We start from the raw sequence: 26915 nt of genomic DNA, 5'->3' as shown, positions 1-26915 counted from the left end.
GTGTTATATAAAAAAGATAGACATAGGATTTTTGATTACAGAATGTAAAACTTGCTTAAAAGAAAATTTAAGGGAGTAGACCGAAATTTTAATGGTTATGACACAGTGATGAGTTTATTTTTTTTAACTGATTCCACACACCTTTTGCAGTATTGTCACATTCCTTTAAAATGTTAAAAAAAAAAAAAAAATCTGCCTGTCCTCCTCTCAGATGGCTCCTGGAAGAGCTGAGATAGTGCAGAAGACACGCCCTAGGCTGAAGGGGGCACCAGGAGCCAGGAGGCTGACTCAGCAGCCTTTGAGCTTGGGCGAACCTGGGCCTGGAGCGCCCGGCCGGTCATTTCTTCACCGTCCACCGCCCCGCGGGATCTCACTGAGTGCCCGCTAGCAGGCCGCCCCCAGTGGGCCCAGCCGCCACCCAGCCCCCGACTGTGTTGTCCCCAAGCGATCCTCTCGGCGAAGTTTGTCTTGGAGAGGAGGGAAGTGACGCGAGCGGCTGGAAACCCCGCGACCTCGCCCTCCCCGGGCCTCGCCACCCCACGCCCCGCGCCCCGGCACCCCGCGTACCTCTTGCAGGGGATCAGCGCCTTCCTCTCGTCCAGCACCCGCACGCGTTGGTTGAGCCCGTCGTAGGAGAGCAGGGCGCGGCTGTAGCGCCCGGTGCTCTGCCGGTACAGCACCTGGCGCCCCTCCCACTGCTGCGGCGCCTGGCACGGGCGCTGAGCCCTCGGGGAGCCCCCGGCCCCGGGCCCCGGCGCCGCCGCCCCCAGGCCGCAGAGGCCACTCAGCGCCCAGACCCAGAGGCCGCCCAGCAGCCAGGCGCCCAGGGCCCCGCGTGCCACGCGGAGGAGAGCGCGTCCCGGCATCGCCGCGCCCGCCGCCCCCCGAGGCCCAGCTCGAGCCCGAGGGTCGCTGAGCAGCCCGAGAGAAGCGGGGCGCGGAGCTCTCTCGCACTGTGCCCGATTGCGGTCTGGGCCAAGTTGCTGCCGGTCCCGGCGGCGGCCTCTACGGCTCTGGGGATCAGGCCTGGGAGCCGGGCCCTGGGCCCTGGGGAAGCTCCGGTGAATCGTGCGGGAGCTATTTGTGCCCGGGCCGCTGCCCGCTGCAGCTTCTGTTTTCACTTGCTCTCTGCTGCCAACAGGAAATGCAGTGGCAGCGGTGCCACTAGCATCCTGACGGGCATCCGTGTTTTAAGGGGGGCGGCGGGGGGAGCGATGAGAAGGGAAATGTTTCTCTGCTAACTTGAGTATTCAACGTGTAACCAACTCTGGGGGATGAGCTCGAGGTCGAGGTCGGGAAAGCAGGGCCTCAGCACTTGCTGTGCAGCAGGTACCCTGTCCCTTTATCAAAATTGCCACCTGCTAACTCCAAATTAAAAATGGAAAAAAGGGTTCCTTCCTGAAGAAATGACACCAGTCATTTATCATGGCCGTTTGGCAGTCCCCCACTCCCCGTATAGAGCCTGGGGGACTAGAAAATAGGCCCTTGCTCTTGGGCTGAGGACTCAGGGACATGCCTGGAGGCCCCATTTGCGGTGAGACTGCTCCCCTCGCTCATCACTTGACAATACCACAAGCCTAGAGGTTTGTGTGTCTGGGAGTTTAGGATCATCAAGAAGAAAGTTAATTGGGTTTATGTTGGTATAATGTTAGGATCTATAGTACAGAATCAAGAAGAAAGAAAACAACTGTTTAAAAACCAAAAACAAAGCCTTGCTTTCCAAGTTTATAGAGTCTTTTCACTAGATCTGCCTTTCAGGGATGAAGAAGCATGAGGCAGGTGAAAGTGGGAGAGAGCGTTCCTGTATGAGAGACAGATGCAGCGACAAGAGAAAATGAGTGTGATATTTGGGTTCAAGTATGAAGCAGAAGGTAGTCCAGAGCCAGATCACTCAAGGCCTTGAAAACCTTTTTAAGGATTAGTTAGTAATACCGGGGTTGTTGGAGCCATCCATAAATGTAAAGCTAGGGAGAGCATCATCAGGGATATGCCTTAGGAAGCCCCCCCCAGGTCAGTGTGGAGAATGGCAGGGCAAGGCAGAGGGCAGGGAGAAGGAGGAAGACACTGCTGCAGTCCAGACGAGAGCTAAGGCCGTGGTCGTAGAAATGCAATGGGTAGAAGAGTTGGGAACAAGGGGGAAGGATTTAGACTCGGAGGAAGAGGTTTCTGGTTTGGACCACTGGGAGTTCAGCCCGGAGTGAGAGAAGATAAATTCAGTTTAGGGTTGGCCGATTTTGAGATGACTGTGGGATACACAGGTGGAAATTCCCAGGGGACAGTTGGATAAACACTTCCAGAGACCAGCAGGCCTAGAGGTCTGGATTTGGAAGCCACTGACATCTAGGTGGTCCCTGAAGCCAGAGAGGAGAGTAGAACAGTGGTTTTCCACCCAGGGCAACTTTGTCCCCCAGGGGGCAGTTGGCAATATCTAGAGACCTTATTGATTATCACAGTGGGGTAGGGGGTAGGCTGCCCCTGGCGTCTAGTGGGAGGAGACCAGAGATACTACTAAACTTCCCACAACGTGCAGGACAGCCCCCAGCACCACCACCACTCACCCAGTAAAGGATTATCCAGCCCCACTGTCGACAGTGCCGAGGTTGAGGCAACGTGGAGCAGCAGGGAGTGTAGAGAGTGAGAAGAAGGCTGAGGATGGAGCCCTAGAGAATGCCAGACGTTGAAAGGATAGGCAGAGAAACAGGCCCTGGAGGAGACTGAAAAGGAGCTACCAGAGAGAAGCCACTGACCAGGGGAACTTCCCCAGTTACATGAGCTATTGGCAAATCAGTGTCAAGTATGAGGTAATGGATTGAGTGCTAAAGCCGGGCAAGAAGATGGAGGCTGGTTGACAGACGCTCCAGATGAATCCCTCAACACTGCCACCCTCTCCTAGAAACACTAAGGCCAGACTACCAACAGGCCTAGTGGGATAAGCAAAGAGCTTTATGGAGAAGGGTTCTTAACTTCTCCTCTCCCTTTCTTAAAGGACATGCCATCTGCGAACATCAGGGAAGCACCTGAAATGTCGCGATTTGGTACCTGCATAGCTAAACTAATGCAGCAGGTTCAAACTGGCTGCAGGAGTTTGAGTCCTCCCCAGGTTTGCCCTCCTCAACTAACTCCAGGAAAAGGACAGGGAGTCCAGCTCTTTCTCAAAACTGTATCTTCTTCCCTGGTAGGAACTTGGGCTGAAAATCTTTCTAAGCCAGGCATTTATACCTACTGGAGTTTACTGCTGAAAATGGCTTGAGCTCTCATCTGGGCTATCCCCCTCGCTTGATATTTCACTAGCCTGCGTTGGCATTTCTGAAGCTTGAGATCTGTTCTACAGAAAACTGGAATACCTCTCTAGATTGGCCTGCCTGTATTTGGTCACCCCGGCCTTCCCACAAAATAGAATTGGACTCCTCGGGTGAATACTGAAATGTATTTTTCTCATTTACCCTTTCAACCTACCGTGTTTGATTCATGTTCCTGGGGGAAAAAAATAAGATCATGCATTTAAAGCACTTAACACTACCCCGAGCCCATTGTACATGCTCAGTAAATGTCAGTTGTGCTTTTCCTTTCTTGGGCTATTTTCATCCTCAGTCCTGATCAGGGTCAAAACTAAACTAACTTTGTGGATCTAAGCTTTAGAGACAAAAAAAATCTGTCTGCCTCAAGTTCAGATTTCCAATTAAACCATGTTTTTAAAGATTAACATTCAGATAACATGTTTTCATATTCTAATGCCCTAAGAAAATATCATATACCAGAAATCTTACTGCCTGAAGATTGATGTACACTTGGAATAATAAAGCCTCCCTTTTCTGAGGATAGCTGAGCCAGCAGTGGATTCTACTACCTCTTTCTAATAAAAATAAAAGAGAAAACAAAACATACATCATTGTTCTCCATGGTACACAGCTCCTTACTTCATTTAAATAACAGTTTCCAAGCAAATCAAAAATCAAGATGTTAGACTGCTGCGTTGGAAATCACTTGGCATGAAGGAGGAAAAAAAATCTTTCAAATTGTGGTATCCAAAGTCTTCTTTGTTTTCTGCTTTCATTCACGTTGGAGAGAAGAATAGGGAGTCAGGAGAAGGAAAAGGGGATGTTGGTGGATGGAAGACGTTCTCAAACTGGAAGATGCTATTACACCTTCAGGCAGTTCTGTTCCTGGAGCAGGTACAGATCAGAGGCCATTCTGGAAAAACTTGAGCCCAAAGTAACGTCTACTAGCCACAATAATAACAACAAAAACAAATTCCATACAACTCGCGGCTGAGAGGGGGGCGTACATCCCTTTGCAACTGCACTCTCCCCGTCCCACACAGTAGTCTCACCGCTCAGCGCTTCTCATGCCCCCTACTGGAGAAGGCAAGCATGTTTCAGAGTTAAAGAGCAGCAGAAGTTCCCATTTCCCTCCACCTCTACAGTTGGGGAACCCATAAGGCAGAGGGCGCAAAGTTCAGCTTTGACTCGAAAGGCGGTCCCTCCCTCTCTTGAAATCCTCTCTTGCACCTTCTTGGATCCGATGTCCAAAACGACTGCCAGAGGCTCTTTTTCTTGGTCTGGAGAAAAAGGACTGGCCAGACTAAAAAGGACGGACTTTGGGGGAATGCAGGATTCCAGCCCTGGGCTGCGGCCCGGAGGAGATGATGTCACCACCTCTGCGAGAGAGGGCCGAGGGTGGGGCGGCCGAGGGGGAGCCCGCGCCGCGCCTGCAGCTGCCAAGGGAGCGTTCCCGAGCCCACGTCAGGGGAGATGTCGGGATAAATAGGTCCCGCAATGGCCGGGGCTGGCTGCGCTCGGAGCTGCCGGGCCGGGGACTGGAGCTACCAGGGCGGGTTCACGCCCCGGAGGCTGAGGGCTGGTGCTGCTCGTGCTGCGCGCGCCGGACGGCGTATACTCCCAGCCGGCCCCCGCGGCCCAGCGTTGCTGCCCACGGGAGTTCGGGACGAGCACATCCCCTGTGCCCTAAAGGACTTCCTCCTTCGGGAAGGGAGAGAGAAAGCCTAGGGGGACGGGGAGAGAAGGGCCCATTCTGCCTGTCGGGGTGGCGGCGCGGGAGAGCAGTGCCATGCTTCTCTCCATCCTGACCGCGCTCTCCCTGTGGCTGCGCCTGGCGCTGGGCGTGCGCGGCGCGCCGTGCGAGGCGGTGCGCATCCCCATGTGCCGGCACATGCCCTGGAACATCACGCGGATGCCCAACCACCTGCACCACAGCACGCAGGAGAACGCCATCCTGGCCATCGAGCAGTACGAGGAGCTGGTGGACGTGAACTGCAGCGCCGTGCTGCGCTTCTTCCTCTGCGCCATGTACGCGCCCATCTGCACGCTGGAGTTCCTGCACGACCCCATCAAGCCGTGCAAGTCGGTGTGCCAGCGCGCGCGTGACGACTGCGAGCCCCTCATGAAGATGTACAACCACAGCTGGCCCGAGAGCCTGGCCTGCGACGAGCTGCCTGTCTACGACCGGGGCGTGTGCATCTCGCCCGAGGCCATCGTCACCGACCTCCCGGAGGGTGAGGCCCGGGGAAGGACCGAGGGGGGTGACGAGGCACCCTGGGCTGTCGCTGCCACGTGAGAACCCGACGGCCACACCTACAGCTGCTAGCGGGTGGTCGAGCATCCCCCCATTCCACTTAGGAGAGCTGGAGGAGGTGGGAAGGGCTGTGACTTGACTTCGGGAAAAGTCTGCTTTCTCTACTGGAGTTTTGGGAGCTAAGGAGCACCATGTCCCATAAGGAGGGGCGGGCGATTTTGCTTAGATAGGGGACCATTGGGGACATTTTCCTTTAGAGTAATAAAATAAGATAGTAGCAGTAGTAAACAAGTGTATAGGGTTTAAAGTGGATGTGAGCCAGCTTTAAGTACTTCACATGTATCATTTAATTATTAAAATATTCCCACCAGGCTTCTTCATTTAATGTTAGCTCTTGAAAACTCTTCTGAAAAAACAGTACTAGTTCTCACTCCCCACCGGGAGTGCAGTTTGTAAATTTAGTTGCCCTGGAAAACTGTGACGTCTGTTTCATGGTCTTTGACCCAGAGCTAACCTCTGTGGCATTAATCAACTCGAGCTCAACCACCACTTCCTTCTTTTCTCTTTGGTCTTTTTTCCTGCTTTTCTAGGAAGAAGGAGCAGGTTTAAATCCACTTCTTGAAATAAAATCTAAGTATATTTTTGCCTCCTTTTATGCCTAACCCAGGTTGCTGCACATTTAAAGAAACTATGGTGTTGCTTTAGTGTAGTTTCTGAAGTTATACCTCAGAGCATTGCCCAAAACGTGGAGGAGAAGAAGTAAAGTGAAGAGGAAAAATCGAAACTCCTCTCTAATTCAGAGTTTTAGAAAAAACATATTCATTGCTTAAATTATAGAAATGATACAGGGCTATGCTTGTTTGGGGTACCTATGGACTGTTTCTGCAAAATGTGAGGTGGGGATTTGGAAATATTTGGGTTATTCTGATTAGTGTCAACTGTCAACTTGAAAAATCAACATTTTAAAATAGGTTTGGGACAGAATGCTGTAATTTATCTAGGTTGACTGTATGTATCAGCCCGTTTGAATGGACGTGACTTCACATCAGTTCTGGATAAGCAGTCCCAGCCAAAAGTCTTCTTTCCTAAGCCCAGAGAGTCTATATGAAAGAAGTAGTTGACAATCACATACAATTTTTACCATTCAGGATTTGTGTGTGTGTGTGTGTGTGTGCACTGCTGTGTTAGTCAGTGTCTCCAGATGATTCCTTATTCCAGCTGGGTGAACAGACGAAATCACTGACCACACCCATATGGCCCCTGTGTGTGTTTCAGATGTTAAGTGGATAGACATCACTCCAGACATGATGGTACAGGAAAGGCCTCTTGACATTGACTGTAAACGCCTAAGCCCTGGTGAGTTCTTTATCCTCAAGGCTCCCTCTCTTTCTTCTCCCCAGAGTGATTTCTGAATCTTTTTTTCAATCTTTGGTCTCTCTTTTGTCTTCTTTAGACCGGTGCAAGTGCAAAAAGGTGAAGCCGACCCTGGCGACATATCTGAGCAAAAACTACAGTTATGGTAAATCATCTGCTGAAACCATTGGGTTGGGACTTGGCACATGACAAAGCCAGGTCTGCTAGTCAGAAGTGAAGAAGAGGGATTTTTCTAGTTAATCATGTGGGTTCTAGGTGGCACAATAACAACTGTAAAAACGTCTTGCTTTTCTGGGTAAAGCACCCAGGTGAGAACAGTGGTGTGGATCAGTGTGACTCCTCATCTTACATGTCCTGGTGAGAAGTGCTGTCAGCCAGGATAGCACCTCACTTTTCTCAAGATTTCACTGCTGCAGGAAGGATAGGTGAGGATCCATGGATTTGACTTGAGGCCCAGAGACCCAGGAATTAAGATCTGCACATGTATCTTTTTACCTATAAATAGCTACAAATATTAAACACCTTAAAGAAATTGTGGGAATATGTTAATCACAAGACCCTGTGGCTGTTAAGTATTGGCATAGCTTAAATGCCCTCTTCTCTTATTTGAAAGACCCAGACAGCAGTTTCTTCAGAGAATAAGTCAATCATGCTACTTTGAATGTTTCCAGCAAATTTAATTCTGCTATCATCATTTGAAAGTAAATTTAATTAAAAATGTGTTCCTTTAAAATATCTTTTTGGGCTATTTTCCGGGGTTTTTTTTGCATTTCTTAAATTATTTCTACTGAAATAACAGAAACTGTTTGGAGAAAACTGTTCATTTTATTTGCTAACTTAGCTTTCCGTATTTCAAACTGAAATTTTATATCATAAGAACCTTTATATTATACAACCCACATAAAAGCAGGAAGATCATGGCACTATAAAAGTCTGAAAAAATAACCTCTTATTTAGGTTGTCAGATTTTAGAATCACACATAGCCGAAGTGCATAATTCAACCAAAAAAAAAAGTACACTATCTTTTCTAGTAGCTTTTTGTTGTTGTTATTTTAAGCCTGTTCTATGTAGATATCATCTTAATCTGATCCACAAAGTCCCTCATCTGACACTATCCAGCCTTAGTTACTTAGTTGTCCAGTCTGAGTTTCACTGTCATGCTGTTCTCTGGGGCGTCATTGCCTCAGAACCACTTTGATAATGAAACCATTTTCTATTTACATTCTTTAGCTCCTTCATAAACCAGTTTCCTAGGATGGAACCCAAGACAGAGCCACCCTCGGCTGATTACAACTCCACTGCAGGCAGTAATAGCAAGGGACCAAAAGAGTCAGGATTGAAAGCAGGATCAGAGACAGTGATATTACCAGCCATCTCTAATAACAGTGCTACCTCTACCCACCAAGGACCCTGCTTGGGCGGTCTGGGAAATGAAAGGATTGAGAACAGTAGTCTTCAGAGACTCCTTCTGGTGCAAAACTGTTATGACTGTAATAACGTCCTCTGGAGCAGAGTGAGTTCAAGCAGCAGATGGGTGATTGAACCATACAAACTTTCAGGTGCCTTCTGAATCTGAGAATATATGATTCTCACTTCAACTCATTACAAGACAGAGTAGAAGCAAGTATTGTTTCTATAAAATTCTATCGACATTCTATGTAACTAAATTTCATGATATGTTTCTGGCCCCCCAAAAACCCCTAATCATAGAATTGTAGAATTTTAGGGCTGAGAAGGATCCATGGGATTCTCTCTTCAAACCCTATCTGTGGTCCATTGTGGAGCAGTCACTGACCCAAAGACAGATCCCAGACTAAGCCTGCTTGTGAATTTACTTTTCCATCTTGCAGCATGATTCAGAACTTTTAAGCCATTGTTGACAATACGCAAGGCCTTACATTTAGCACATGATTGTGTGGGCTTTTTTGCCTGCATTCGGGCAGCTTGGACATGACCATAATTACAGGAGTGATTCTTTAAGAGAGACTCAGGAGTTGGCAGGAGTAAACCATCCATATTTTTCTCCAAAGCTTCAATAACACATATCGATTTTTCAATTGCAGTCATCCATGCCAAAATAAAAGCTGTGCAGAGGAGTGGCTGTAATGAAGTAACTACAGTGGTGGATGTGAAAGAGATCTTCAAGTCCTCATCACCCATCCCTCGAACTCAAGTCCCACTCATTACGAATTCTTCCTGCCAGTGTCCTCACATCCTGCCCCACCAAGACGTTCTCATCATGTGTTATGAGTGGCGCTCACGGTAGGCACAGAGGGGCAGAAAACAATTACACACTGCCTAGGAAAAACATAAAATTCCACTTAATCGTGGTTTAAAAAGAAAAAAAAAATGGCACTAGCTTTTCGAAAAATCAGTTTTAATAGTTGCCTTGGTTAGGATATCGTATCCCCTAAATATCAATTAATTCTTCATAGAATTAAGGAAAAATGGAAATATGAGTATTTGAGTGGACTCTTTAAAAATCAATTTCAGAATTCATTACCTGATTTCAAAAACTGATAGACAAATATATTACTTGGAGTAAAACCAGTTCTTTTCAAGTCAATCTTAGTCTGGCAAATACTGAATTTTTTTAAGGTCTCTTTAATAACTTACAAATCAAAGAAAAATGGCCATTTGAGACTACACTTCCACACATTTTCTTTACACTGAATTTACAACATTTGTTGGTTGGAGTGTTACACACACACACGTATACACATGTGCACACTCACACACATCTAGTATACGTGTATCTCTAGCTGAAGGTGTGTCTCCCCACACATCTTTCCTTAGCATCTTTTTATTTATCCTTATAATATAACAAGTCCTTAAAATATAAAAATCAAACACTTCAGTGCAGGTTCCAGACTGAGTCCCATAACTTGCTGCAATCTATTTCTCCAGCAGAACTACTCATTTTTATATAAAAAGTCTTCCCTTTGATTCTCTGCCATTAATAACACTCACCTGTTTCTTCTGGATACAGCTCAAGATTCTATTTCTCAAAAAAACAAAACAAAAAAACACCTTTTGAAACTGACTTCACTTGAATACTTTCTTGTTTTGGAGTCTATCAGTACCTAGTACCCTCCTCAAAATTCCTTGCGTTCTTGGTTTTAAAGCTGTTTTGCTGCCTATATCTTGTCTTTCTAAAGACATTGAGTGAATGAATGTTGAATGAATATTTCTGGGCTTGTCTCCTGTATGGCTTTTGCATCTGCTCCAGTACTAGAAGCAGTTCTGGGGATGTGCCAGGTCACTGCACAGGTGAATGGATTATACATGAGTTAAATAACAGCCTTCGTGTCATTTTCCCATTAATTTATAGACAGTGTAATTCTGATCAAAATCCTAGTAAAAATTTTATGGATGATTGAGATTTATATCTTCACAAATAATGCTTATGATCATTTGAAAGAATAAACTGGTAAGGGCATGTAAAGGAGGTTCTGAAAATAAGAGGGATGAGAGGAAATGTGCCTTATAAGACAAGCAAGACTAAAGCTACTTCAAACCATGCAGAGCAACAGTAGATGTGTAGATAAATAAAGTAGAGCAAAAAGTCTTGCAACAGATTATAATTCATACAAGAACTTGTATCATGAAGGAAATATGGCAAATCAATAGAAATGAAACTATTATTTACTAAATGTTGCAAATAGCTTTACTTGGAAAAGTAATATGCATTTTCACTTTGTACTCTAAAATAAATTTCAAATGGGTTAAAGAGGTAACCATTTTAGAAACCTAATCAAAAAGGATAAAGTTCGGTAAAGAAATGTGTGCTATCTGAAAAGCAAAGTGGTTTGTAAACATAAAAGTAATGTAAGAAATTACGAGGGAAAATGTCAATGCACATATTTGATGACACTACTGTGTACATAAAAATCAAAAATAAAGGGGTTTCCCTGGTGGCGCAGTGGTTGAGAGTCCGCCTGCCGATGCAGCGGACACGGGTTCGTGCCCCAGTCTGGGAAGATCCCACATGCTGCGGAGGGGCTGGGCCCGTGAGCCATGGCCACTGAGCCTGCGCGTCTGGAGCCTGTGCTCTGCAACGGGAGAGACCACAACAGTGAGAGGCCCGCGTACTGCAAAAAATAAAAAAAATTAAAAAAATAAAAATCTAAAATAAAAAGAGAAAGACAAAAACTACTTGCAACAGGTATGACAAAAGAATAGTAATCTTACTCTATAAAAAGTTCATATAAATTAATATTTAAAACATTAAGACTACAATACAGAAATACACGTGCATCTGTAAATCTATACAAAGTTGCAGAAGTACAAATAGTAAATAAACATTAAAATATTTATCTCCTACTTCTGCAACCCAAATAAAAACAAGATTCCATTTTTGCCTAGTCTTAGTGTTGGTGAATTAAATGAAAGTTCAGCCATTTTGAAAATAATTTAGCACTATGCATTGAAAACCTTAAGAAAAAAATACATACTCTGACCCAGATTTCTACTTTCGGAAATCTATCTTAAGGATATAACTAGCCAGTTCACACTAGCGATATTCAATGCAATGCTAATAATAATAGCTAAGCAAAAGAGGAGGTTCAACAGTAGAGAAATTGTTAAATATATTATGGTTATCCATAGTTATAATTTATATGGTTATGAAAGTTATATTTTTTGAATTATTCAATTATATCAGAAAATGCATACAATGCTAAAAGGAAATATACAGTGTGATCTAAATATACAGCATGATCTAAAAATATATATAGGTACAAGGAAGAATGAAATGAAATATCAATAAAATATAAATGGGGAATTGTGGGGTTAACAGTGAAGAATTTTGTTTTTTACAATTTTTTGTAGTTTTGAACTTCTTACTTTCATAATAAGTATTGCTTATTAAGATAAATTACTTTTTTTCAGGATGATGCTTCTTGAAAATTGTTTAGTTGAAAAATGGAGAGATCAACTTAGTAAAAGATCCATAGTAAGTATAATTAGCAATACTAGGAATATGGATTTGAATGCATGTAAAGAAATTCTATAGAATTTGGGAATTCTTCACATTCTTTCATCTCCAGGCTATCATAGGAGCCAACAATAGCAGCAGTATTTGTCTTTTGAATAGGTAGTTAAGAGAATAATTTTTCTCACTTGGAGTTTCTATCATAAATTTCTCTTTAGCTTCAAAGGTGATTTGGTTGCATTCAATATTGATCTACTGGTTATTTCCAGATCAAATTCGTTTTTTGGTTGTTTTAGCAAACAGTCAAGTACTCGGACAGAATTAATATCCAGTGGGATTAATACAGACATATACATGTAGGGGTGTGAATACCTAGTTTAAAAAATCACCCTATCACTCTATAAAGCAGAATCGTTCCCTCTATTTAAAATAATTTTAAGACTTTTGTCAAAATAAATCATATACACAAAGTAATACTTTTGTGGCCAGACCCATAATTTTAGTAGTAACATCATAGAAATATTGGCAACTCAGAGGAGTTAGAATAATTTTTTGCCCAGACATGTGAAATCATTCCAGAACTAAATAAATCAGGTCATTGGTATGGAAGTTTTAAAGCATCCCTTCTCCTGAAAATATGTTTAGATATATGCAGGAGAATTTGTGTTTCCACGTTCACAAAAGATACTGCTACTGCCTGTGCTCTCTTACTTTGCAGGAATAAAAATTCCTGGGCAAGGGGAGAGTGTATATTAATACTGATTTTTGGAGAAGGTAGTTTCAACACAGCCTTTCCTACTGAGTGCATTTCTGAGTAACAGACCAAAACACTGCTCTTGTATCTGAGCTAAACATTCATGAGCTGCTCAGGAGCACGCTTGGTCTTACTGGACAGAAAATTCTAGCAAGATTGGTTATCTGGTTCCCCAAACTGCAGATTAGATGACTCAATCTAGAAGGCAAGGCTACCATAAAAACCTGACATTGTTGAGAGGAAAGAAAGCTTTCAAGAATCATAGCTGTTTGGGTCATTCATGTTGACAGCAAATACTCCAACTTAAGAATATGAAAATATAATCATGTAATAACAACATACAGTAATGAGTTTATTATTTTAGAACAGACTAGAGTTGTGCCCTAGGAGGGTGGGGACAGTGTTTTTCATTTCACTGCATTACCACTGCCTGGCCTATGGTCATGTTCAAATATTTTGCTGATTGAAATATACTCTAACAAAGTAGGGACTTATGTGTTATAATGAAAAGTAATGTCTATTCAAGTGGACTCACTTTTTCATTTTTTTCTTACACATTTTCATATTTAAAGAGTAAATCCTTTTCTATCAAGGAGACTTGAATATCTAGAATGACTCATTTCTCATTGGCTCTGGGCAGCTAACACTTGAGTGGATTACTGGATGTGGGTGGAGCTTCTACCTTCCTTTGGAGGAAAGAGAGTTAGGTGAACCCATAAGTGTGATAAGAAACCCTGACTTTCTAGTGAAGCTGGAAAAGTTTCTGCTTTTAGCCTTGGTAAAACGTTTTTAGAAGGCTTTGCTGTATAGGAAAGTTGCATTAGAGGGCCTATGGGAAAAATTGCATGAGCTAGGGCCTTGGGCTCTGGAGTCAGACTGGTGAATTTGAATTCCAGCTCTGACATTTGTCGGCTGTGTGACTTTCTGCAAATAACATCACTGTGCTTGTTTCCGGGTCACGACAATGGTGTCCACCTAGAAGGGCTGTTGTTTCAACGAAATGATTGCTTGTCAAGATGTCACCATATACTCAGCACTTTCCAGAGCATCTGGTCCAGGGATACATGCTCACCATCATAGGGTAGGGTAGCTATTATAATCTTGGATGTCTTGATGAATATATTACAGTGAAAGTCTGCATTCTTTTGGATATCAGTTTAAGAGCATAAAGGGGTGAGATGTACTTGACAGTCATGTGTACACGTTGCCTCCCAGCAGTGGGAAGAGAGACTGCAGGAACAGCAGAGGACAATCCAGGACAAGAAGCGCACAGCAGGGCGTACCAGTCGCAGTAACGCCCCGAAACCCAAGGGGAAGCCGCCTGCCCCCAAACCAGCCAGCCCCGAGAAGAACATTAAAGCTAGGAGTGCTCCAAAGAGAACAAACCCAAAACGAGTGTGAGCTAACTGCTTTCCAAAATGGGGACTTCCTCTCAGGGTGAGGCCAGGCAGTACCCAGGCAGCCTGTAGAAGGCCATACACCCCTTGCCTTAACAACTGCAGTCCTTTGCATAGACACATCTTGCAGCATTTTTCTTAATGATACGCTTCAACGTTTCTTTTTAAGTCACTACAAGCCATAGTGGTAGGTATGCCTTTTGCTATGGAAGGTATATGAAAGCTGGTCGAAAGAGCTTATTGAGTTGAGAATAAACCGTGTGCATGCTCTGTGGGAGCTCCACATGGGGAAAGATGGTTTTGTTCTTACAATTTGACCTAATATGTGCATTGTAAAATAAATGCCATAGTACAAACAAAACATCCAATTTTTTTTTACGATATGTTTTATTTCAGTTGGTTGTTAGGATGTTAGCGATTTTTTTAAAATGTGATTGAAAATGTAATGTTTCTAAGGAGGAAATCAAGAGGAATGAATGTCTAAAAGATCTTATGTGTTTACTGTTTGCAGAAGAATTTTTGTGATGAAAGGGGATTTTTGAACAATCTAGAAAAGTAGGATATGGAACATTGTAATGAGTTTGGTTTTTTGTTTTTTGTTTTTACAAAGAAGCCTTTCTGCTCTGTTTTTAGCTAGAAGCTCTAAAAATGAAAACAATAGTATTGTTAAATAAATAAAAGGGAAAGGCAGACAGACAAAGTCTGGATCCTTGTTTTCTAGTTACCATGCCATGGTGGAGATGCTCTGATTTTATATGCACAATATTCATCAGTTCCCTTTAAGTAGCACCAGAAACAGTTTGTTTCTCCTCTTATGATTTAGGTACCAATTAGTCAACCCCAAGCATCTTACATGGGTGTGGTGTTCATCTCACTTCCCAGGACGTCCCAGGTATCTTGATGCCCAGTCTCTCTGCTGATTGCTGGTGCTCCCAAGGGTGCCTTGGGTCTGAGGTGGCAGCGTCAGGATCCAAAGCCCCTGGTCCTCAGGCTGCTATGGCACCCTTGCCACACACCAGCTCTGCACTTGGAAAAAGCAACTGTAATCACTTGTTCATCCAGCATTCAAGAATGTAGAGGAACAATCCGAAAGCTTAAGAGTAAAATCTCCTTTAGATGTACCATTGTCCCTGCTTCTCAGAGAAGGGGTAAGTTACAAGTTGCATTCACACACGATTTTTAAATTTCATCTCTGTAGCCATTAGGACACAGAAGTGAGGTGTGTGGGTAAGCCAGGGGAAAATGGAGAAATAGGGTTAATGAGGATGCTGGCAAGGGCACCCATCTCCTCCTGAAAGTGTAACTTCACCTGCATCACTACCCCAGGGCAGCAGAATTGAAGGAATCCAATAGATCCACCCACACAGGGGTATCAGTAAAATACTCCGTGTGTGTTTCTGTATAAAAGCCAAACCGCTTTGGCCCTTAAGGAAAGCCAGACAGGTGTTTGGCGTAGCATCTAAACTAAAGAAACCTAGGAAAGGCCATGAAAAGGCATTGGTACCCTAGCTTACCTCCTTAGCATAGTAGGAATCTGGGGAGGGGGGCGCGGGGAGGCGAGTTACAACTCTCAATGGAAATGAAGAAAAAACGCTTCTGTAAAACTTTTTTTTTAAGTGCAAAACGACATAATAAGAGTTTAGAGATGACTTTACAAACTTAAACACTGTTTCCTTTTAATATTTAACTGAAATCATATACTGCATATCACACAAAAACGTAATTAGGCACACTTATTAGTTTAATTGATAAAAGATTGAGGCCACTGTTTGGATATTTATTATAAAAAAGTTGAAAATGAACAGCAGCCCACACTGAGAGTAATATAACAAGTGTGGAAGTGGCTTTTGTGTGAGAGCCACGAATTTATTTTTCTCCCTTAAAATATTTTCTCCACCTAGATACATATGAGAGGTAAATATAAATATATGGAGAGGAAGGCTGTGGTACTATCTCCGAAATAGGTATTATTCGAGAGTTGGGTTACTGTAATCAGAAAAAAATAACAATTTTGCAATATGTTCATCAACAAATTTCATAATTGAGGACAACTAGAGGCATTTATTTTTAAAAATACTTTTGTTGGTCTTTCAATTATACAGTAAATATGTATTTTCTATAAAGCATTCAATAAATACATAAAATTAAAAAATAATGGAATTAAAATCCTACCTAATCCCACTCACCACTCTGCAGAGATAATCACTGTTAGTATTTTGGTATATAATTTTCCAGGTGTTTCCTCTGCATTTATATAAATACTCGCTCTGTACATCCATTCTTTTCCCGAGTTCTTGTATCATCTTTACGACTGTTACTCTGAACTCTTTCTCGGGTAGATTGCCTATCTCCACGTCACTTAGTTGTTCTTCTGGGGCTTTATCTTGTTCCTTTGGAACATATTTCTCTCATTTTGTCTAAATTTCTATTTATATTTTTATGTATGTGGAAGGTTAGTTACGTTTTTTGACCTAGGAGAAGTGGCCCTCTGTCGGGGACGTCCTATGTGTCCCAGCGAGTACACTTCCCTCTTGTCGCCCAAGGTTCAGGGACCAGCTGGTCCCAGGGTAGGTTCTGATCTGCGTTTTCAGACTCGATTCCGCAGGCTGCTGGATCGTGGCTTCTTCGCTTCTGGTGTCTGCCGCCTGCTAGTCTAAGTGGCTGGCGCAGACTTCCTGGTGGGTGGGGCGGTGCCTGCCCACAGGTGGGTCTTGGCCCTCTGGTGGGCAGGGCCATGCCTAGAGGTGGGTGTGGGCTCAGCCTGTGCGCTGATGGGTGGGGCTGTTCCCGCCCTGTTGCTTGTTTGGCCTGAGGGGCCCCAGCCCTGGAACCTGCAGGCCTTTGGTCAGGGCCGGCTCTTGGTGCCCACATGGCAGCCTCCAGGGACTTCCCTGGTGGTCCAGTGAATCAGACTCTGCACTTCCAACGCAGGGGGTGCGGGTCCTGGTCAGGGAACTAAGATCCCACATGCAGCACGGCAGGGCCAAAAAAAAAAAAAAAAAAAAAAAAAACCCAAACCAAAATGGCCGCCTCCAGGAGCGCTCACGCGGAGGACTATTCCCCCAGGACCTGCGCCTCCAGTGCCCTTGCTCCCACAGTGAGCCACAGCCGACCCCCGCCTCCCCCGGAGACCCTCCAGGACCCGCAGGTAGGTGTGGCCCAGGCTTTGCTTTGCCCTGGGTCCCGGTGCACGTGAAACCTTGTGTGCGCCCTCCGTGAGTGGAGGAGTCTCTGTCCCCCCCACGTCCTGCGTGGCTCCTGCACTCAAGCCCCACTGGCCTTCAAAGCCAAATGCTCTGGGGGCTCCTCCTCCCGAGGCCAGACCCCCAGGCTGGGGAGCCTGGCATGGGGCTCAGAGCTCTCACTCCTGTGGGAGAACTTCTGCGATGTAATTGTTCTCCAGTTTGTGGGTCGCCCACCTGGGGGTATGGGATTTGATTACATCGCGAGTGCGCCCCTCCTGCCATCTCGTTGCGTTTCTTGCTTGTGTCTTTCGATGTAGAATATCATTTTTGGTAGGTTCCAGTCTTTGTTATCAATGATTATTCGGCAGTTAGTTGCGATTCGGGTGGCTCGTGAGAGGGGGCGAGCCCACGGCCCCTCCGTTCCACCACCTTGTCCTCTTGATGAAGCCACTTGCTTCAGAAAACTCCCAATTCCTTCAAATTCCATCAGTTTGGTTACCAAATACTTTCCCCCTGGCTTCTGCTGGTTGCCAGCAATGCCGGGCATTCCTTGGCTTCAGGCAGGATAACTCCCATCTGTGCCTCAGCGGTCACATGGCGCTCCTCCGGGTATCTGTGTCCAAATTTCCCTCTTCCTGACGGTCCCTCCTCTCGCAGTCCACCATATCCCTCTATGCGTTTATATAATGATAAAAAAAAATTCGGAGCCTATTATACATACTGTTTCATAACCTTCAGTCGACCCTTTATATGAAGTAGCTCTCATGTCAATAAAGCTCAGGCCAGCTTATTTATTATCATGGCCACGAGGTATTCCGTGGTGAGCATTACTCAACAGACCCTCATGTAATTAGGGATTTAGGTTGTTTCTTTCTTTTTTTTTTTAGTGTTTATTTTTACTTGACAGTTTGCTTTATTTATTTATTTATTTTTGGCTGTGTTGGGTCTTCGTTTCTGTGCGAGGGCTTTCTCTAGTTGTGGAGAGTGGGGGCCACTCTTCATCGCGGTGCGCGGGCCTCTCACTATCGCGGCCTCTCTTGTTGCGGAGCACAGGCTCCAGACGCGCAGGCTCAGTAATTTTGGCTCACGGGCCCAGTTGCTCCGCGGCATGTGGGATCTTCCCAGACCGGGGCACGAACCCGTGTCCCCTGCATCGGCAGGCAGACTCTCAACCACTGCGCCACCAGGGAAGCCCCTAGGTTGTTTCTTAACTGAATGTATTGAATAACTGAATAAACAGCTTGGTAGCTAATATCTATGCACATCCTTAATTAGTTCTGGGGGATAAGTTCATTTAAGTGGCATTGCTGGGCCAAGGAGTATGTCCAGGAAGGAAAGTTCTTGATCCTCTTGTCAATAACCCTCCAGAATGCTTGGCCCATAGGTGTATCAAAGTGCTGATTTTCCAGCTCCTTACTAAAATTATCTTCTCCTTCTCGTAACTTTTATAAATTTTAGCTGGGAACTAGATGTCTCTCTTCATCTATGAGCCCCCTGCTGGCAACGTTCTCCACACTCCAGGCAGCTGGGGAATGAATGACTAGTTTATTTTGTCAATAACTTGTGAGAATGGACTTTCGAATGTGGTTCCCAAGGCATGCCAGGGGAGGATAGATTTTTATGACCCAAATAATTTTCCACTGTTATTGAGTTCTCAGGACCAGGAAAAAAAATGAGGCCCAAAAGAATACAAGCCATAAATGCTTTCTTGTGTTTTGTCTAATGAACATGTGTTGCTTTTATAATTAGAAGCTACTACAAACATATTATGAAAGAGAGAGAGAGAGAGAGAGAGAGAGAGAGAGATTGAATGTATCGATAGTATGGATTTAAGCCAGGTAGACATGCAGACATGAAAACTATTTTATTGCTTACATGTGTGTTAGTCTGGGTGCTCAGAGAAGCAGGCACCAAAATGGAATTAAATGAAATGTGGACCCTATTAGAGGAAACACCTGTGAGAGAGTGAGGCAGGAGGTGAACAGGGCTGGGAGAGCCATGACAGAGGGAAGAGGGATGGAAAGCTGGGGAGGAAGCCCTCCAGACGGCCTCAATGTCTAAGGAAGGTTTGGCAAGGCTACTGGGGAACTTGGACCCAAGCCAGCCATCAGGGAGTCCCTGGTCTCCAGGGACAGCTCTGCCTTCCTATCCTACAGATCTTCCAATATTTACTCTTCTACCTAAGAGAGGTCTCTTTCTACTAGAATGTAAGGAAACCATTTTTGAACGGAAAGTTTTGAAAGAAACTGTGGTGTGTAATTCTGCCTTTACAATTTCAGGCAGTATATGCATAAGTCTAATATATCTAGTAGCAATATTTATACGAGAGTAGTTTTATAACTAGATAATTCTAAAACCTGTAGCTGTAATACCTAGATGAGAACCACTTTGTAATGGCAAGTTTGGATCACATTAGTGATATATTTTAGAGGGAAAAAGAACATACTTGATTAGCAATTAAATTTAGATAAGAGGGAAGACTCAGAACCAGAGGGCTGATCTCAATTCTCAAAAAGTTGTACTAACATGAATAATAAGATGAGGTCTAAAAAACGGAAGTTAACCAAAAAATGGTATTATGAATAAAGTTCCATCATGGTATCAAGGGATATCTAAGATGCTGTTGTTGAATCAAACAGATGGGTGTTTAAATTTTATTAATATTTTTAGTCATCTAATGGCTTCAAATATTTATTGTCATTGAAATGTTTCAGCAGCTGAAAATCACGTGAACCATTGCTTAGTAAACTTTCTTCCTTTCCGAAAAGCAGTTTAAAAAACTGGCTTTGGAGGTCATCCAAAGTAGCTTCCAAGGGGTGAGCAACTTCAGACAGTACAGGCAAGCATCAGTGGCAGCAGATTTTTTTTTTTTTTTGACTGCGTTGGGTCTTCGTTGCTGTGCACAGGCTTTCTCTAGTTGCGGCGAGTGGAGGCTACTCTTCATTGCGGTGCATGGTCTTCTCATTGCGCTGGCTTCTCATTGCGGAGCACAGGCCCTAGAGTGTGCAGGCTTCAATAGTTGCAGCTTGCGGGCTCAGTAGTTGTGGCGCACGGGCTTAGTTGCTCCGTGGCATGTGGGATCTTCCCGGGCCAGGGATCGAACCCGTGTCCCCTGCATTGGCAGGCAGATTCTTAACCACTGCGCCACCAAGGAAGTCCCCAATAGCAGATTAACTCCAGTGAAAAGAAAGGGCGCCAAGAGACTCCAGGAAGAGGGCCATAAAATAGAGCATAGCATATTTTAGGAAATCTGTCCATTTTCTGCAGAGCATCTGCTTACAGGGAACAGGATCCAGGGAGGGGATCCTGGAAAGTATTAGGCTCTAATCCAGAATGCTTCAGGTCTCCTGTCTTGGAAGGGGGCTAGAGGGGCCAAGTAGGGCAATCAGAGAAGCTCTGGCTTCAGGGTCAAGGTCCATGACTGAGCCAGTGCTGAAGGATGGAGACTGTTGTGTATGGTACAGTTCATGAAGATCAGACTCATCCCCAGCTCTGTCTGGCTGTTGGGATAGTGGTGCTTCCTTGCCTCACAGGCACACCATTGCCTGCCTCCTGAGCCAGTCCGTGTATTTGGACCCATATCCCCACCTCATGCGCTTCTTATCATGGTTACAAATCTCAGCCCAGTGCTTCAAGGCACGCCCACCAATTTTGCAGTCCTCAACTACCTCAGCCACAATGGCCAAGGATATGTGTCTTCTGCCTAAAGTCCAGCTAAGATTCAAGATCACATCACTGAGCTGGAGCCCTGATAACTTTCTAGTCTTTTCTAACCTTTCTTCCTCTGGGGCAAGAAGATATTCCCAGATACCACCAACCCCAGCTCCCCAAATGCCTGCCTCGTGCTGCTGCATCCCACTTGCCAAATTTAATGCCCTCAAGACCAACACGGACACAAACTAAAGTTTAATTGAATATCTCTTTGGACATTGATTGTTAGTTTTCTGACTACTGAAAGCTAATTCTACAATCTGAAAGAAATAGCTCTTCCCTACGTCTTGCTTTTAAAATCTTCGTACAGCTACGTACACATAGACAGCTGAGTGAATCATGCCATCTGCTGGTTATTAAGAGTTTTGGGCTTTAATGCTTTTGAAGTCCTGGACCACTCCTGAGGCAATAACCGTGTGTCACTTAACACAGTCATATTACGAATGCCCCAATACTACCCGGCGTGCCAAGCATCAGATAAGGGTATTCAATTTGAAGGAGTGTGGAAGGTGACGGTTTTTACTATATTTATTTCTCTGCACAATCCAAAGAAACCCAATAATTAATTTACCCTAGTTTGAAAAAAAATGTATTCTAAAGGAAAAAATGAGAAATATACTTATGGATAATTCACATGCAATTAGATTTTGTATAATTTCCCAACACAGATGGGTATTCACAGGTGTGCTTTTCAAACCGTGCTGGAATACTAGAGTTTGGGAATGAGTAATATATTATAAATACCAAATGATCAAGAGGTGACGTCAGCAAGATGGCAGAGTAGGAAGCCCTAGACCATCCTCCCCCCCAAACTCACCAGGTCAGCAAATATTCATGGACAGATTCCCTTGTGAGAAAGCCAGAACCTAAGTGAAAAGCCCCTGCACTGTAGGTGACCATGAAACCAGACCCTCCCACCTCAGGCTTAAGGCACCCTTAGGAGTGCCACACAACCAGAAAGAGACCCCCTAACTCCAGGGGAGGGAAGGAGTTCGTTCACGTGTCCAGTGCTCCAGCTTTCCTGAGAGGGATCCCAGAGGATTAACTTCTGTCTTGTCAGCCTTGGAGTTGGATGGACCCACTGCAGCCTAACAACCTGTGGAGAACAGAGATGGCAGCTTAGGATGGCAAACATCAGAGGTCCCTCTTCCGCCCAGTGCAGAGAGAGCAGGTGAAAAAACAGAGGTCTGGAGACAGGCCCCACATCCCACATGGGCAGGAGGGCCATATGGGGTCTGGCTCTAATGACCTCTGCAGCCTCCCCATCAGAGGCACAGTGTGAGGGCCTGCTTGTCCAGGCAGTTGCCTAGGTGGGTGGGGGTAGGACCTGGCCACACAGACCTAGAGGGCATGGATGCCTGCGGCCAGGTACCGGGTTGCAAACTGCACTGCCCACACCATGCAACTCTCAGCATCCAAAGAGCCCAGATCCCCACCCCTGTGTCTGGACTGTGTAGGCAGAGGCAGGGTCACAGGCATGGGTACCCAGGGGCCATACCACTCTGCCAAGGTCAGCTCACTCCAAAAGAAAGGAACCTGTTTCCCTGAAGGTTTTAATTTTTATGAAGACCAGTTTATCTTTTTCCTTTGTTGCCTGTGCTTTTGGGGTCATATTTAAGAAACTATTGCCTAATCCAAGGTCTGACAGATTTTCCCCTGTTTTTTTCTTGTAAGAGTTTTATTGTTTTAGCTCTTAAATGTTGGTCTTTAATCCATTCTGAATTATTTTTTTGTATATAGTGTAAGGTCAGTGGTCCAAGTTCATTATTTTAAAGGATAGCTAGTTTTCCCAGTACTATTTACTGAAGAGACTATTCTCTTCTCACTGAATGACCTTGGCACCTTGGTCAAACACCAACTGACCATGGATATAAACATTTATTTGTAGGTTCTCAGTTCTATTCCATTTGTTTATGTGTCTTTCCTTATGCCACTACCACACTGTTTTGACCAGTGTCACTTTGTAATAAGTTTTGAAATCAAGAAGTGAGAGTACTCCAACTTTGTTCTTTTTCAAGATTATTTTAGCTATTCTGAGTCCCTTGAAATTTGATATGAACTTTAGTATGGGTTTTTCCATTTCTGCAAAAAATACTGTTGGGATTTTTATAGAGATTGCATTGAATCTCTATATTAATTTGGGTAGCATTGTCATCTTAACAGTATTAAGTTTTCTAGTCCATGAACACAGGATGTCTTTCTACTTATGTGTGTCTTCTTTAGTTTCTTTCATCATTGTTTTATAAGTTTCAGTGTAAAAGTCTTGCACTCGTACACGGATTAAGTTTACTCCTAAGTGTTTTACTCTTTTGATGCTGTAGTAAACTGAATTTTTTAAAATTAATTTTTATAGGAGTATAGTTGCTTTACAATGTTGTGTTAGTTTCTGCTGTGCAGCAGAATGAATCAACTATACATATACATATATCCCCTCTTTTTTTGGATTTCCTTCCCATTTAGGTCACCACAGTACATTAAGTAGAGTTCCCCATGCTATACAGCATGTTGTCATTAGTTTTATATATAGTATCAATAGTGTATATGTGTCAATCCCAATCTCCCAATTCCTCCCCCCATCTTCCCCCTTATATCCATACATTTGTTCTCTACGTCTGTGTCTGATTTTGAAAATCCTACCCATTTTTCAAGATCTATTTCATCCCTTACCTTCCCTAGCTCCTACCCATCAGACATACACCCATCAATTGAGCACTGAAATATACACTAATTCAAAATCCCCTGTATGATTCATAATGTTCCCCTCATCACAAAAGGGAGGGATATGTTGACGTTAGATCTACACCATATTTCTAATAGATGCTATAAACATAATGTCATTCTACTCACCACCACCCCCCCGTCATTCATCATTGACATGCTTAATAATGTACTGTCTGATGATAGTTATAATTAGATATTGTTTCTGTGAGTTTTGTCTCCCCATTATATTTGCATTTCCCTGAAGGTAACAGCCTTCATGATTACGTATTAACCAAGAACCCATAGTTTTGTATTAACCAAGAACCCACAGTTCAAGCAGACATACAATACATATTTTCCCAACATAAATGTTCAAGGGTTGTGCCATCATGCTTCGGTTTACAGTTGAGTCAGACTAATGGAATGAGCTGCAGTATGCCAGAATTTATTTTATGCATCTAATATTTTGATACAATCTTCTTATACCTGGAGAAATCATAGCCTAAATGGTAATATTAGGAAACAGTGTGCTTGCTCGTCTCTCCCTGAGGAACCTGGCTGGGTGTGGAGGGCTTGCTCCACTTCACTTTGCTTCCTCATTGTGCTCTGGAGGCTGAGTCTCCATTTGGCTCCTCCAGGTGGGCACTCCACTCCGCACGTGAAGAAGCTGTAGGGTCATATTCACATCAGCAGCCAGCGCCATATAGGTGTACATTCGTGAGCCTGCTCTTTGAAAATAAAGGAGGAAAGCAGGTTTGATGGGAAAAGTCATCTGTCTTACACTCTATCTCCCACATTGCCCAGGATAGAAAAGTTTTTAAGTTTTCGATCAACAGCTGAGCAGACTCAATCCACATACCTATTATGTTGCTACCTCTCCCCAGTAAGCACCTCTTTGTCAAGGAATAGAAATGATTGCCTTTTACTCGATACTTTCTAATATTCTATTCTATTCCCTTATCATATAGCACCCAGCGGTAGTTAATAGGCTCCAGGTTTCCAGATACTTAGAGAATAGAGTTGAGGCTGCTGAATGAGACTTTGGCCATTCAGAGTGAAGACGTGGAGGGAAATCAAGGAGAGAGACTGACGAGCCTGAGTCATGGCAGACGGCACAGACAGCTCAAGACCAAGGCTTGCAAACCCACGGGCGTCTCACTTGCTCCACTGTCTCCCAGGTCCCTGGCATCTACAAGCCTTGGCTTTGAGGCTCCCAGACTGCTATGGAACCGCAGAGTGTGTCTGGCAGGTGAGGTGTAATACAGGGATATGGGAAAAGGTGTGGTCTTTCCACGACAGCCTTGTCTTAGGCCCAGCCACTGTAATAAGAAAAGAAGTTAGAGTAATAATTAAAGAGGTACTGTACTTTAGTTTTTCTCAGGGTTCTCAGCAACAAAGTCTTCAAACACTCTATTAATAGTCTCCGCTGCCTCCTGCATATTAGAAGCTCCATGGACAGCATTTTTCAAAATACTTCTTCCAAACTGGGCTCGGATAGAGTCTGGGGACAGAAGTCTTGCTTCCTCTGGGTCTGTGGGACCCATCAGTCGTCTCCAGTCTGAAATAGCATTCCACTTGGTCAGGATCATGACCAGAGATGGACCCCTGCAAACAACAATGCTTTCAGAAGACTTGGGCTATTGACAACTGTAGAGACTGCATACACAGCTAAAGACAGAATGCCACAGCTTCATCCAGAGAGCTCATCTTTATTCTTTGTCCTTGTCAGTGTGATTTTGTGCTTTCTTTTTCTTCTTTGTTTTTTTTTTTTAATTTTTTTTTTTTTTTTTTGACTGCACCGTGAGTTTTGCAGGATCTTAGTTCCCCGACCAGGGATCAAACCTGTGCCCCCTGAAGTGGAAGCTGGGAGTCCTAACCACTGGACCACCTGAGATTTCCCTTGCAACAGGTTTTTGTGCTAGAAGAGTGTTGTAGTTTAATTGTAGGGATACATGCCAGGCACTATTCCAATTACTTTCAATGTAAATTACTTTCAGTATATGAGGTAGTTAGCCCTCACAATCATACCTGTGAGGTAGGTACTATTATCATCCCCATTTTATGGATAAGGAAACTAAGGCAAAGATTAAATATGTTGGCAAAGCAGGGGTTTCAAACCAGATAGCCTCTATATCTAATGTGAAAACCTAAAAAAAACAGAGAAAGGAAGGAAGGAGAGAGAGGAAAACAGAAGGAAAGAAGGAATTAGACAAAAAAAAAAAAAAAAAAAAAGAACTCCAAATACTACCAGGGTGTCTTTTCATGAATTGTATTAAAAATGCAATATTTTAATGAATTTTTGTATTTTTCAAAGTTTCTACAATGAACAACAGTTACCACTTTTATAAAGCAAAGACCTATATATCAGAAACTTACTCTGATAAAACTTCCAATACATCTTTATAAAAGTCTTTTCCTTTTATTTTAAAATAAACTTTGTCCGCTTCCTCTTCAGTTAGGAGCCTCTCCTTCATCTGTGTTATATCAAATCCAGCCTCTTTGATAAGCGTCAGGATATCCTCTAGGGAAAACAGATATTTGGTAGTCTCGGCAGACTGCCTCTACTTTTGCTCCATATTCAAGTGGATTGAAATAACTAAGGAAGGTCACACTGTTACTTGAATCCAGTGGTTTTAAAAAACCAAAACTATGCTAAACTAAACTGAAAAAGCACCAGCTGGACGTTCGGAAGAACTTCAGTATGTTAACGCAGATGTTCAGTCTCAGATGCATCTTTCCAGAATCCATCGGGGAGGAAATCTGCTCCTGGGCTAAAAGTGAACACGTGTTTTCATCCCTGTGCTGCAAATGCCAAGGAACTTCCTGCTGCATGTAGATTGAAAGGGCCAGCCGCTCTGAACTCTTATCCCTGAACCAGCAGGGCACCACTAAGGGAATTAAATGAAGTCAATCTGGTCAAAATCCCCCCAACAGCCTAAACTTGGAGCGCTACCTCATGACAATGAAGGTGCTCATTGCTTTTATTCTTTCAACTTTACTGTAGTTTGCAAAATTTCACAAAATTTCAAGAAAAATGTATACATCGGCTCTATTTTTATATATTTACCTCTTTGCTCTTGTGTTACATGAGGCTTAATCAGTGCTGTAGTGTGTTGAGGAGGAAAGAAATATTGTATGTCCCTTTCGGCAGCTTCTAATGAATCACTTCCATACAACTGGTTGATAGGCAAACTCTCCATTGCAAATTGTGCGCATAAACTTTGAAAAAGAAGTCAAGTCAAAAACTTAAAACATGACATATAATATAACACAACATAACACAATGTAAAACTATTCCTATTTGCATTGTGCAAATGGAAGTAACTGC

General features: G+C 43.9%; 4 protein-coding genes across 4 annotated transcripts in view; 2 read left to right on the top strand and 2 right to left on the bottom strand.

Annotated features, from left to right (window-relative positions):
• Positions 1-1157, bottom strand: part of EPDR1 (ependymin related 1) — a 42348-nt gene extending 41191 nt beyond the window's left edge. The window contains exon 1 of the mRNA XM_081244737.1: positions 568-1157. Within this exon, the coding sequence (XP_081100863.1) occupies positions 568-866 (299 nt within the window). The 5' untranslated portion in view covers positions 867-1157. The remainder of the gene's footprint in view (positions 1-567) is intronic.
• Positions 1158-4670: 3513 nt separating this feature from the next.
• On the top strand, positions 4671-14715 carry SFRP4 (secreted frizzled related protein 4). The gene is made up of 6 exons (XM_081244727.1): positions 4671-5512; positions 6808-6888; positions 6986-7051; positions 8971-9169; positions 11798-11861; positions 13810-14715. Exons 1-6 carry the CDS (start codon positions 5068-5070, stop codon positions 13993-13995), a joined length of 1041 nt encoding a protein of 346 aa, XP_081100853.1. The 5' UTR covers positions 4671-5067; the 3' UTR covers positions 13996-14715.
• A 1948-nt stretch (positions 14716-16663) lies between these two features.
• The window catches only part of PNPLA8 (patatin like domain 8, phospholipase A2), a 135608-nt gene continuing 125356 nt past the window's right edge, over positions 16664-26915 (top strand). The window contains exon 1 of the mRNA XM_081244724.1: positions 16664-17139. The gene's annotated coding sequence lies outside the window, so the exon portion shown is untranslated. The remainder of the gene's footprint in view (positions 17140-26915) is intronic.
• NME8 (NME/NM23 family member 8) overlaps positions 24297-26915 on the bottom strand; it is a gene marked incomplete at its 5' end in the record, with an annotated part of 37063 nt that continues 34444 nt past the window's right edge. Inside the window, 4 exons of the mRNA XM_081244726.1 lie at positions 24297-24315; positions 24954-25192; positions 25964-26108; positions 26655-26806. Coding sequence (XP_081100852.1) covers positions 24955-25192; positions 25964-26108; positions 26655-26806 — 535 coding nt within the window. The 3' untranslated portion in view covers positions 24297-24315; position 24954. The remainder of the gene's footprint in view (positions 24316-24953; positions 25193-25963; positions 26109-26654; positions 26807-26915) is intronic.

This window comes from Mesoplodon bidens (assembly GCF_964165515.1).
Source record: "Mesoplodon bidens genome assembly, chromosome: 9".
Taxonomy (NCBI): Eukaryota; Metazoa; Chordata; class Mammalia; order Artiodactyla; family Ziphiidae; genus Mesoplodon; species Mesoplodon bidens.
Note: the sequence above shows the minus strand (reverse complement) of the source record. Positions and strands in the feature narration are given on the sequence as shown.

Bases quoted from the DNA above. Each gene is read 5' to 3' on its own strand.
- SFRP4 (XM_081244727.1), top strand. From the start codon at position 5,068: ATGCTTCTCTCCATCCTGACCGCGCTCTCCCTGTGGCTGCGCCTGGCG. The intron at 6,889-6,985 runs GTGAGTTCTTTA...TGTCTTCTTTAG, and splicing joins CTGTAAACGCCTAAGCCCTG to ACCGGTGCAAGTGCAAAAAG. The intron at 7,052-8,970 runs GTAAATCATCTG...TTTCAATTGCAG, and splicing joins GAGCAAAAACTACAGTTATG to TCATCCATGCCAAAATAAAA.